The following is a 12,622-nucleotide window of genomic DNA, read 5'->3' on the forward strand; positions in this document are numbered from 1 at the left end:
AGGCGTGGGCAATTCCGGTCCTCGAGGGCCGGTATCCTGCATGTTTTATATGTCACCCTGCTGCAACCCACCTGATTCAAATGATCACGATCAGCTTCTGCAGACCTTGCTGATTATATGATCATTTGAATCAGGGGTGTTACAGCAGGGACAGATGGAAAACAGGCAGGATACTGGCTCTCGAATTCTCAAATTCTTTTGGAATGATCTTTCTATCTGCTACAGGGGCTGAGATACTAATCATTTTGTAGGTGTTGAATTTCTGGGAAAACTTCAAGTTTTCAAGGGTAATTCCAAAGACGACCTTAGGTTTTGGGGAGCTGTCCTTCGAGGACTGGAATTGCACACCCCTCTTTTAGACAGGAATGGTGACAGCACATGTCTCTCAAGGCAACGCTGAATAATTATTGGATTTTGACAGACTGTCCATTGTGCAAATGCCGAGATATGACCAGTGTTGTAGTTGCTCAGCCTGGTTCTCCTGTGTGCCCTGGCAGGTGTAAGTACTGTGACCGCTCATTCAGCATCTCGTCCAACTTGCAACGCCACGTTCGCAACATCCACAACAAGGAGAAACCCTTCAAGTGTCACCTGTGCAACCGCTGCTTCGGTCAGCAAACCAACCTCGACCGCCATCTCAAGAAGCACGAGCACGAGAACATTCCAGGTAGGTCTCCCTCTAAATAGAGACTTCATTGGAGTTATTTAATGTGCCTTGTTAATGGGCTGACTGATGAACGGTACACATTAGCCATTTGGAAAATATTAAATCTTGCCCTTCATAAAATGTTTAATGACATGAAAGCAAACAAACATAACACGCAAAATGGGAAAGCCACTTCATTCAAGAGTTCCCACTTACTTCTCCATATGCTTTGCCAAAAACAGCCTTTCGATGCCCAGCATGGAAGTCATCCATTGCAGCTATGGTTGCCACTGCAATGACATTTTAAAGTGAATAAGCTTTTGAATAGTTTTATTTAAAGTATCTGTACAGCACTGTTTGCTTAACATTTCAAATTGAGAGCATAAACCCTTAAGAAATTGTCATTATGTGTCATTTTATTATTGGCATTAAAATCTTGTAAACTGCTGTGAAATCAACAGACTTTTGAAGAGACAGATTTATTCATGTATTTATTATTTATTTACCATACACTTTATACCCAAATTATGCAGTGCTCCAAATTTGATCTGCACATTTGAAATCGTTGCGGATGGGAAGATGATTTCCTTTAATAACCCCGATTGTAGCCCTCAAAATATTCATATGCATATGTTGTCCCTGCTTTGTAACATACCATATGTCTGATCATTATCAAACTAAACATATGCTGTCTATCTGCGTGCGTGCGTACATGACATCGTTTGTGTTTGTATTAATGTGCACGGATGTGTATGTCTGCACACTTTCCCCACCAGTGAGCCAACAGTCTGGGATGCTTTCCAACTTAGGAACCACCATCTCCTCGCCAAACTCCGAGCCAGACAATCATGCACTTTTAGATGAGAAGGAGGACTCGTACTTCTCAGAAATCCGAAACTTCATCTCCAACAGTGAGATGAACCAGGCCTCCAGCTCCACGGACAAGCGGTAAGAAAAAACAAACAAACATAACGATGCTGAAAATGTTGCTTTGCAGGGAAAGTGTGCCACTTGTGTCAAACCCTCAAGTATTTCTCGACCTGTACTCGTCACTCTAGTGTATTGTACGTACCAACCGCCGCATGTCGTCAGTCAATAGATTATTGTTGTGGTTGTAGTTTACTGTCACAATTAGAGCAAAGTTTTATATCACTGAAAACTAAAACCACAATAATAAACTATGTAAATAAATATGAAATTAATGTCTCTCTGAGGAAGGGGTGTCCAGCTCCGGTCCTCAAGGGCCGCTTTCCTGCCCGTTTTCCAATTCAACCTTGCGGCAACACACCTGATTTAAATCTCTCATCAAGCTCATCAAGCAAGCTCTGAAGAAGCTTGATAACGATCATGATCTCTTGAAACAGGTGCGTTGCAGCTGGGATGGATGGAAAACAGGCAGGACGCTGGCCCTTGAGGACCGAGTTTGGACACCCCTACTCTCAGGGGTCAATAAAAAATGAAAATATGTTTTTAAAGACATATAGATCCCGTAAATGGGTTTAATGACATTGTGAAGCTGCATCTAAAGTTCCGGCTGGTCAATGTGTACAAGTGGCCTACAGTAGTATGCTGAAAGAAGTCCCGTGATTCCATCCCTTTTATATCAGGGCATGTTCTCTTCCTTTCTTTGACTTTTCTGGCCTATCTGCTCTGCACACATGCGGTGAGGTCACAGTGCCCTCTAGTGTGTCAAAGTTTAATGGCGACAAGAATAAAGGCGCACAATGCAGTATTTTATTAAAACACAAACGTTTTAGCAAAGCTAACAAACCGGGGCAAGGTTCTGTGACATGTTCTGAAGTTCATTAAGATGGTGACAAAAACCACAGAATGGAGTTTAATGTAAGCTAAGCATCTTGCTTTGTGAGTCTGCGTTACTATAAGAACAGGCGTGAGTTCATTTCTGGCATTTGACAAGAAAAATAATATTTTGCCTGCGCAACCTGTGTCATTTTGGTATTGTTTTTTTGTAAGAGTTAATTTCCCTTAAGCCAAGGCTATCGAAGCGCTCACATGAAAGAATAAAGAACTTTTCTTCTTCTGTCTGTGAATGCATATGCTAAAAACAAAGCTTGATTTGTTTACACAAGACCAGTTTTTAATTGAAATAGGATACAAAAACTGTTCTGTTGGTATTAAAATGATAATGCAAATGGTAAAAAAAAAAAAAATTGAGTCAAAGCTGTAATTGTGGAACACAGCGACATAGAATTTGTGCTAATTTTTCATTGAAGTGTACATTTGCTGCGTCGCTACTGTGTCCAGTGGAATCGAATTACTTCCTCTTTACTCACTCATAGTCCGTGATGGTGATGGCTAGTCAAAAGACTGTTTTATCCAGGAGCTCAAGCAATTGGTGTGCATGCTCATCGAGTTTCTTCCCAAAGTGACACATAATAACTACTCGCCTGGCTGGCATGCACAGTACAGCGATTTCAGTCATTTTTGTAGGTCCATGGCAATGAGTTCATGTAAACAAAGTTGTCATCTGGAAACTCTAAACTTTTTAAACTCTCAATGATAAAAATGTTGTTGTTTTTACAGAGTCTCACAGTCCATACCTTTCCCATCATCCCTCCTTTCCTCTTGTCAACACACTTTTTGGCTAACAAACTGTGGTAGTTTAGCATGGCTCCCATCTGGGATCAATACTGAGTCTCATCTACAACACAGCGACCTGACGTTTTAATATCAGTAATTCAGACTAAGTGTTGTGCTTTCTGTCTGTCCACCAGACAGCTCTGTGTTTATTCTCCCTCTGAGTGACTGAAGCCAAGCTCCAAACACACGCTCATGCATGACTATCTATAATCGCTCTTAACTGCCCTTGCAACCGAGTTTCAGTGCAGTCATACATATAGTACAAGTCAGGGCGCACAGCTTTGATTTTTAAACAAAAATGTCTACCACTCTCCCAACTGGGCATGCATGAGATGCTGACTCACCATTGGTACTCTCACAGAGCAAATTATTTGGCAATATGCATCCATGCAGTGTGACATGCAGAGAGAATAAAAGCTTTGAGCTGGTCCTTTATCTGAGACTCAGGTCCGGCAATTGGGAGCATAAAGGAGGACTTCAGGTTGAGGCATTTATCTAGGAGATCCACCGATGGTGGAGCTCTTTAACCCCCTTATCCATCAGCTGTACCCATGACCCCCCCCCCCCCCCCCCCCCCACGGCCCGCTAACCCAAACAGCCCACTGACGTGTTTAGACTAAATGACAAAACCCAGGGTCCCCCTATGTCAGAGCTACGCTTCTTTCCCTGGACCCAGGCATGGACTTTTTCCCAGCTAAACTGCCTGGCAATTTGATTATAGTGATATTTAATGTAGATTGAAAGAGGAGTCCTCCTAGCCATGTTTACCTACCCGCAGCGTATGACCCAATCCTGCCCCTGTGTGCGTCCCCCCAGAGGTACTCGTGTCTGATTTGATAAATGTTCACTGCGTGGCAAAAAAGGAAGGGGTAACTTTGCTGTCCCACGGGAAATGATATCATGCGCGATGTCATGTTGTCTGGGTCTGATGAAGGCAGCTGCGGTTCTGGCTGGAGATTGTACAGATGGCAGGTCAGAAAAGTGCCGAGCTGATCTCCTATCGTCATCTTTTATTCACATACAATAAATGGTATTGTTCTACTATTCCAAACAGTGCATCTCCTGATGTTCCTTTTACAAGGGTGGGTCCAATCAATCATGGTTGGTAAATTTCCTAAGCGCTTCTTTTCTTTTTGGCTTGACGTGTTAGGGGTTGCCATGGGGCGTCATCCTTTTCAGTGTAAGTCTATCTTATCTTCTGCATAAATTTCTTTAGTGCTGCATGCCATGTACGATTAACCGAGTCACTTTTGCCTCTTGTTCTGAATAAGTTAAAGCGACCACTTACGTTAAAGCAATCCCTTCTAATTTCTTTCATTGTAAAATTTTTACCAAGAAAAGCCACCAAACGCATTTACATCAAGAACAGCAGCACACAGTGGACAAATGCAAACATGTTGTTCTTGTACTAAAATGTTCCCAAATATGAGAGGAAAGCTGGAGCAATTGCAGAAAAACATCTGGCAACATGTCCAACGCTTCCTCCTTTGACGCATGCAGGTCTGACCCAGCTGAGGAGGAGCACCCGAGTGGCCACAGGTTGTCCAACTCCAAGCTGGCCCTCCAGGGGCTGGAGGAGGAGGAAGAGGAAGCAGAGGGGGACGATGAGGAGGAAGAGGAAGGCAGCCTGACAGAAAAGTCTCACGATGAGGCTCCGGAATCCCCGTCTCCAGTTGCAACGCGCACGTATGAAGAGGAAGAGGACGAGGAAGAGACTACTCCATTATCTATGAGCTACGAACACTCTCGCAGGTACCCATTTAATTTTACTAGCTACTGTTAGTAATATAGTAACTAACCGCAGCTCCTCAACAGTCTTTACTAAACTAATGCACAACATAGCAGTATAATACTGCAGAAACTGGGCTTCAAAAGACAAGACAAAAAGTAATGCTAAAATCATTACTTTTTATTACTTCAAATACTGTATATTGCTTGATTAATGGGCATTTGCAATTTTTGAGAAAAAAAAAAAGAACATTTCATTCTGCAAGATTTCTTAGAGTAAGTCAACAACCCCCACTGACCCTAAAAGTGCAATTATAATTAGAATTGTGCTGTTTCTTTTTCTTAAGTAAACGTAATCATAACCAGGAATAAAATCTCAATTACAAGTTAGAATGTCTTGTTAAGATTTTTAAGAAGGAAAAAAATGCTTGAAACCAGAAAAAAGCCCCCTGCACAAAAAGTGCCTGATAAGAAAACTACACTCTAAAAGCAGTTGGGTTAAAAACAACACTATTTTGGGTAAAAAAAAAAAAAAAAAGGACCGATCCACTGCAAAAATGGGTAGTTTTGTACAAAACAACCCAAAAAAACTGAGCTGTTTTGTACAAAACAATGCAAGAAGGTGGGCCAAATTGACCCAATTTGTGAATTGGTCCGTTTTTACCCAAATTGTTTTTTTATCTTGAACCCAACTGTTTTTAGAGTGTATCCAGGCAAACAAAGAATACGTGTATTTTTAGCTTGATTTGAGATATTTAATCTTTGTTAGATTTTAGTTTTTGCAGTAAATTTGGCATGCATCTGTTCTCCACCAGTCAGATTGATAATGAAAAAAACAACAGCAAAGCATTCATCACAAAATGGCATACGTACAGTACAAACGCATTAAGCAATGGGATATTAAAAAAAAATCATGTTAGGTTAAAAGAGTCTAAATTGCCTTTTGGTATAACCCGTTGTTTGTCTATATGTGCCCTTCAATTGGCTAGCGATCAATCCAGAGTGTCTGCCCACCCTGCACAAAACATGTGACTCTTCTTCTTGTCTCCTTTTTCTCTCTTATGATGAATTACCCCTTTCTTTTTCTTCTTCCCTTCACTCAACTAAACATCATCCATAACCATTTTCCTCCATACATCAATTTCCACTTGCATTCCACTTCTCAATCCATTTACTGACCACATCTATCCCCCCATCCACATTTGGCCCACCACTACCCCTGGCATGCAGGTGTTTAGAGGAGGAGGGCTCCCTCCTGGACCTTGAAGGTCTTTCCAGCTTTCCCAAGGGCCTGGATGGCTTACGTAAAGCAGCCAGTGATGAGCAACATTTTGACGTTAAAGACATATTTAACACATCGCTAGAGTCGGAGACTTTGAAAGAGACCTTGTACAGGCAGGCTAAAACGCAGGTATGTGAATCAAAGACACAATAAGTAAACCACAGTGGAGCCTCTGAGGTAGAACACAATCTGTTCCAGGATGTCTGGCAAGCTCTGATTTGTTTAAATTCCTCAAGGAAATTTAATTAATCTGTTCCATGGTTGCTACTGTCATTAAAAATATTGTTCAATATACAGGCTGTTTTTAAAGTAACATATTGACATTCTCAGTCATCGTGGAAGTGAAAAGCTATTAATTCATTAATTTATGTTTTCACAGACCAGACATTCAATCCGAGGAATTTATTTATACTTTTTCAATTTTTTTCAAACGTTAGGGTAAAAGAGGCTCTGACAATGTCTGGCACTGAATGAGTTAAAAGTGCTCTCAATATCAACTTTGAATACAAACGCCAAGTTGAGTTTCACTTAACTGTCACTTTTTAACATTCTTAAGTGCATGTCACACAAGAAAGGTTGACCACTGTAACAATACTTATACTACTTTGCTACCACTGTTTTTTTTTCTCTGTGGTAGCACTAAAAAATAAAAAAAAATGGGTATGCTGAATTTTCATGGGGTTTAACAGCTGTTGTTTTTTTTCAATTTCGAATTGACTTCATTAACTTTGGAGGTTCCACTGTGAGTTCTTAACGCTAGTCTGCCCCTCACCCTTTCACGTTTTTTTTTTTTACTAACTGGGCTTAACTACATGGATGTTCAAACTTTAGTCTGCCTATTCAAGTGGTTTTAAAGACTTTGATGACATGCTCAGTATTGATCAGCATGACCTGAAAATATTAAGAAATAAATAAAAAATAAAAAACATTTGTACCTTGATTTACAAATACCGCAACTTTTCATTTTTCTTTTTTTCCAAGTTGAAGCTGTTGCTTGGTGAATGTTTTTTGATTTGTGTTTTGGTCACAGAACAATTTAGACTCATAAAGTTGGAGAATATAGTCTAAAAGCTGCTATGGAAAGATTTGAAAGTAGCCTCACTTTCACTCCTCCCTCCCGCCCCTCGCGTCTCTGCCCAAAGAATTCCCCCCAGCTCATTAACACGTGCGCACAGTGTCACGCTAAGTAAAGCTATATTGCTAGCATAACTTATTCAGGAAATAGTTATGCCAAAAACTAAATGTTACCGGTTTGATGAAACATGAGAAGCGATCAACTTACCTGATGACTCGATAGGAAGAGTCAATGCCGGTGGTTACAGCCATGTGCAGCCCTCCGAGTCTCAAACTTCTGTATTCGGGACAAAAGACAAATTTCCACTTTGTGGACAGTAAATGAAACTAACTAACCAAGTAACTAACTAACACCAGCATTACATACCTTGACATGGAGTAGAGAGTCTTCCAATTCCTTCTTTTTAACTGTTGGTGCTAATCTGAGTTAGACACTGTAACTGTCCAAGAAACTATAAGTCTTCTTTGCTCGAACCTCTGCGTGTCCCCTCAGTAACGCCTTCTGTTTCTACAATCTCTAATTGTTTAGTTTTACAGTATTCACACCATGCTAATTTAAGAAATAATAAGTAAAATTTTGATTAGAGGCATATGATGGGGGCAGAGGTTCAAAAAACATTGGAATAATATCTGACACTCGGGTCTTTTTAGACTTTTTGGACATTTATAACAAAAAGTTGTTGTTTTTTTGTCATTCCAAACTCCACCTTTAAGACCACCATATTATCATGATGGGAATTAATAGAAGATTGTCGATAGTGCAAGCTGTGTTGAAGAACAAATAAAAGATCAATTCACCCCAATTGAACTTTCTGGCAATGTACTTGTGCTCTCTTGCAGGCTTATGCAATGATGCTGTCTCTCTCCGACAACAACCCTTTGCACGCGCCCTCCCAGAACTCTCTGGATGCTTGGCTGGGCATGGGAGGAGGACCGTCCGAGACGAGCAGCTTTCACCCACTCAACCACATCTAGACAAGAGAGAGAAAAGGAGAGGAGGTTGGTGTGGTAGAAGCAGGGAGGAACAGTACTTTGCGTAGAGTAGAGACACACGCGGAATGGACACAAGTCGGCATGAAGAATGGAGAATTCAGTGTCACATGCATTCAAGGCGTGCGTGCGTGTGCGTGTGTGCGTGTGTGAGAGAGAGAGAGAAAGAGAAAGAGAGAGGGAGTGAGAGAAAGAAAGAGACAGACAGACAGACAGACAAAGAGTGGGGTAGACTCCATAAGAAAGCACTGCTATGCTCCTGTTGATGTGAAGGACACACATGAAACTTTGCCGATCATCCCCTAAGTGCGCTCAGTCTCACCTGGCCACAGCGGAGCGCTGACCTAACACTCTGTAGACACTTCAATGACTTGTATGTCACTAAAGGCTCTTTGTTTGATGCCTAGAAGACAAAAGAAGAAAAAAACGCACTGCAGCATTAAGACTACATCTCCACAGGGGGGTGCTGTTTCTCACATGTGACACATTTGCCTCCAGCTGAAACCCCACACGGATTGCGTGTGACCGACTGCAGAATCAAGGATGGCGCCACACAAAATGTGAGTGTGGAAATGAACAGTTGACACACATAGACTGATTCTAATGTGCACAGCAAATGGTGATTTAGTGTTTATTTCCCAGCTTGATCATGCTGGCAATTGTTCAAAATCACACATCATTTCATGTCACGCTTAAATATTGTTTGCTTACTTTTCTCTTAGATACCACAGTATTGTTTTTTGTAGGCACCACCGTGCTAAATTATTAATATAATTATTTTAGAGAAGGACCAAAACTGTATGATAATGTCACATGGTGTACAAAATAACCTAGATGTTCATAGCGAGGGTGACACGTGCCAAATAACCCATAGAAAATGTTTTGTTCTCTGACAATCATTTCATTTCCTCCAATATATTTGATTTCAGAAGCATGTGTGTATGTATTTATTTTTTGCTTGTTCGCTGATTCTGTATGGGGTGGCGGGTGCGAGAATAAGAAAAAGTCCTCTCTCTTCTTTTTGTCCTTTTGTTGCTGAAGGAATAAACACCGGTGAGAGATTGAGAATCTCCAGCTTTGGTGTGCCATAATGGAAACGATCCATGAAATGTTGTTTTTATTTATAGTGGAAGATAGTTATAGTTTTAGTGGCACTGTAATGTCCTGCCGTGTTTCTTTTGCCTCATGCTTCTGTCCCATTTCACCTGGTATAAGTATTATTATGGGGGGAGCCTTTACCGTTAGTATCACAAAATGACATTACACTCCCACACATTATAATACTAGTAGAATCTGGCAGGATTTGATAATAACGTGTAAATGTTATGAAGCCCAAAAGGCCTGAGCCATTTGTTAATTCACTAATTAGGAGACCAAGACTCATGAAACCAAAAGAAACATCTAAAGTATATTTACTGCTACAACGGGCATTCGAATTTTGATGGTTGGTCCTTCATGCATAAAAATTGGCTTTTAAATCAATGGTGGCCATACTGGATGTTCTCCTTTTCTTCTTGTGACATCAAACTCATTCCATGTAGTCTACAAAGTAGCAGGAGGGCATGACTTCTTTTGGACTGTAGATAGCTGTAGATAGACATCTCGAGAGGGGTTTCTCGTCATCCTCAACTTGGCCTGATGCTGTATTTTTCAAGCTAGCACTTAATAAAACCACAAGGGTCCAAGCCATACATCGATCAGGCTTAGGTCTCGACGACTTACAACTCTGACAGAATGGAAGGAACACTGTACTTTTCTTTGGCTACACGAGGACTGCTGCATCATCTCATTTTTCTAAATATACAAATCTCTCTCTTGTTTGATAAATCTCTTCATTTATTTACCTTTATAAAATATCAAGATGTGGGTCCTCTCTATGTAGTGATTCATGTCAAGTCATGGACTACTGTAATAAGAATGCGCTGTGTAAAGGCATTGAAGGCATTGAAGCATTCCATTGTTCCCACTTCAGAAAGTATTCTGGCAGATGGTCGTCAAGATATTGGAACACGGTTGCTGTTTCCCCCCTCACTGTTACAGGAGACAAAAAATAGATATTGTTTCTTATTAACTGAATAGTATTTTAAAGATGGAAAAACAACGGTGCATTTGTCCGAAGGAAGAAAAAAAAAATGGAAAAATGTGGTTTTCAATGGATGGTGCTTGTTTTGTTTGGATCTGAGTTGTATATCGCCTATGTTATGTTTATTGAAAACTGACAACAAAAAAACCGATATTGTGCATGACGTGTTTAGCAGTCATAATTATGTCCATTTGTGAATTGTGTATCAAATCAAAAAAGAGAGAAAAAAAAAAGAAATCCGTAGATGCACTTATTGTAAATGTGGTTAGGTTTAGTAGGTTTGACGTCAAGTTCTTGACTGCCTTACATGTTGGGGCAAGTGGCTCTTAAAGAAATAAAAGAAGACTTGTGGGAGAAGACATAATGGAAAAAAAAACAATAAAGGATTGTAGAATAATATGGAACAATTCTGAAATTGCAATTCTTTTGATGCTTGTGATTATTGAGAAATTTCATTGAAAAGACATGACTCTGATGTTAATTCTGTAGAATAGCAATGTATACCAAATGTAATCTTTCCAATGTTATGAAGAATTTATACATGAAATTGATATGCAATAAAACCTGTGTGCTTTTTAAATGGAATTCCCACCACTTAATTTTTTTTCTAGGTATAAGCAAGTAGAACATTGCTTTAAGCATTTCACTCTTGCTTGTTTTCCATCATATCTTGGAGCATTTTTAATGTTAGGAATAAAAAGTCCAGAATATGCACTACATTGCAGAAGAAACAACCAATATTTTTTCAAGAATGCATAATGGACTCTTGATGCATTAAAGCAGCACTGGGAAAGAATTCGACCTTAATACATTTTTTTCACAACTCTTTTGATGAAAAATGTACTTACAAGTAGTTGAATGGGACTTCTGTCATGCCCTGGGGGGGGTCTGTATCGTTTTTACTGGCACTAAGCAACTTTGAGCAGGATGGGAGCAACCCTGGCACACAAAAAAATACAAATGTCCAGAATTGCTTTACGGCATACTCACTTCCTCCTTTCGCTATAAGGACGGATGTTGATTCAAACGTCTACGCGCTATTACTGGTGTCATGGCAGAAGACCCAAAACAAACAAACAAACGTATTGTTTAAACAAAATTGGAGTCGTAACCTCATCGCTATTCACCTTTCACACAGCCACTGGAAATAGAAATGTAATTCAGTCCAACTTTCAGGCCAGCGAGAGCTCGTGATTTCACGACACTACGCACTGGCGTGCATGGGAAATGTGGTTGACTTTTGTCAAAACACTACTGCTTTTGTCCACATGGCGCCGCCATAATCAACAAAAACTCACATATGACGGTGTTGCTTTATTTTTTGACACATCTAAGACTTTATTGACAGTGCATTCATAAAGTGTTTAGACTACTTTCATTTGTCCTTGACTTTATGCAAAAATAATTTTGCCCTCACAAAGTTGTACTCAGTACATTGTGACACCATATTTATTATTTTAACCTGGAAATGAAGTAAAATATATTTACTTGCCAGCTGCAATGGTCACATGGTACTTGAAAGGATGTGACTATTGCAAGTAGGAACATTAAGACATAACTAGAGAAGGACGCAAAAAGAAAGAAATATGGACGCATGTCGAATGATACTGAATGACATGGAATGATGTTAAATGATTTTGAATAATATGGAATGATGAGGAATGGTAATGAATAATGCTGAATGATATAGAAGGTGTGGAATAAAATGAAATTAAGTGGAATGATCCAAACAGTTTGAAGTTGGAATAGTTTGCTCAAATGTGAAAAGGGCCATGTTGCGCCTGTCTGGGCACTGCGACGCACGAGTTGCTTCGCTCCCGACTCATCTGATAATTTGGAAACAAAGTTGTCTGCGCTTGGCGTAAAAACTGGCGTATCGTCATTTTCGTGCCTGGGCAATGGTCTCGGCGTTAGTACCGCGCCCTCAGGATCATCTGCAAATCTGGTTACAAAAAGTAGTCTAATTTTAGACTAAGGAGGTCTATTGTGCGGCGTTGGTGGTATAACGTGATTTTGGTGTATTTGTTTCGAGGCACAGACATACAGATTTGGCGTTCCGCAGATGCATGTTCCCGGATTTCATCCAGTAATATGACACCAGCGTGGGATAATCCCTTGGAATCATTATAGAAACCAATTAGTTGAACAAATTATAATCATGATCATCTTAAAAATATTTTATTAGCAGCCCGTCACAATTGGATAATCCCTCTGAATC

General features: G+C 40.1%; 1 protein-coding gene across 2 annotated transcripts in view; it reads left to right on the plus strand.

The window, feature by feature from the left end:
• The window catches only part of prdm16 (PR domain containing 16), a 203,326-nt gene extending 192,342 nt beyond the window's left edge, over positions 1-10,984 (plus strand). Inside the window, exons 13-17 of one of the 2 annotated variants that reach the window (XM_086052147.1) lie at positions 498-667; positions 1,423-1,594; positions 4,748-4,999; positions 6,206-6,386; positions 8,172-10,984. In XM_086052147.1, the coding sequence (XP_085908273.1) occupies positions 498-667; positions 1,423-1,594; positions 4,748-4,999; positions 6,206-6,386; positions 8,172-8,306 (910 nt within the window). In that variant the 3' untranslated portion in view covers positions 8,307-10,984. The remainder of the gene's footprint in view (positions 1-497; positions 668-1,422; positions 1,595-4,747; positions 5,000-6,205; positions 6,387-8,171) is intronic. The other variant, XM_086052153.1, reaches the window with a different exon arrangement.
• The last annotated feature ends 1,638 nt before the right edge of the window (positions 10,985-12,622 follow it).

The sequence above is a fragment of the Filicampus tigris genome, chromosome 1, assembly GCF_054856515.1.
Source record: "Filicampus tigris isolate MCC_2025a chromosome 1, RoL_Ftig_1.0, whole genome shotgun sequence".
NCBI classification, from domain to species: Eukaryota; Metazoa; Chordata; class Actinopteri; order Syngnathiformes; family Syngnathidae; genus Filicampus; species Filicampus tigris.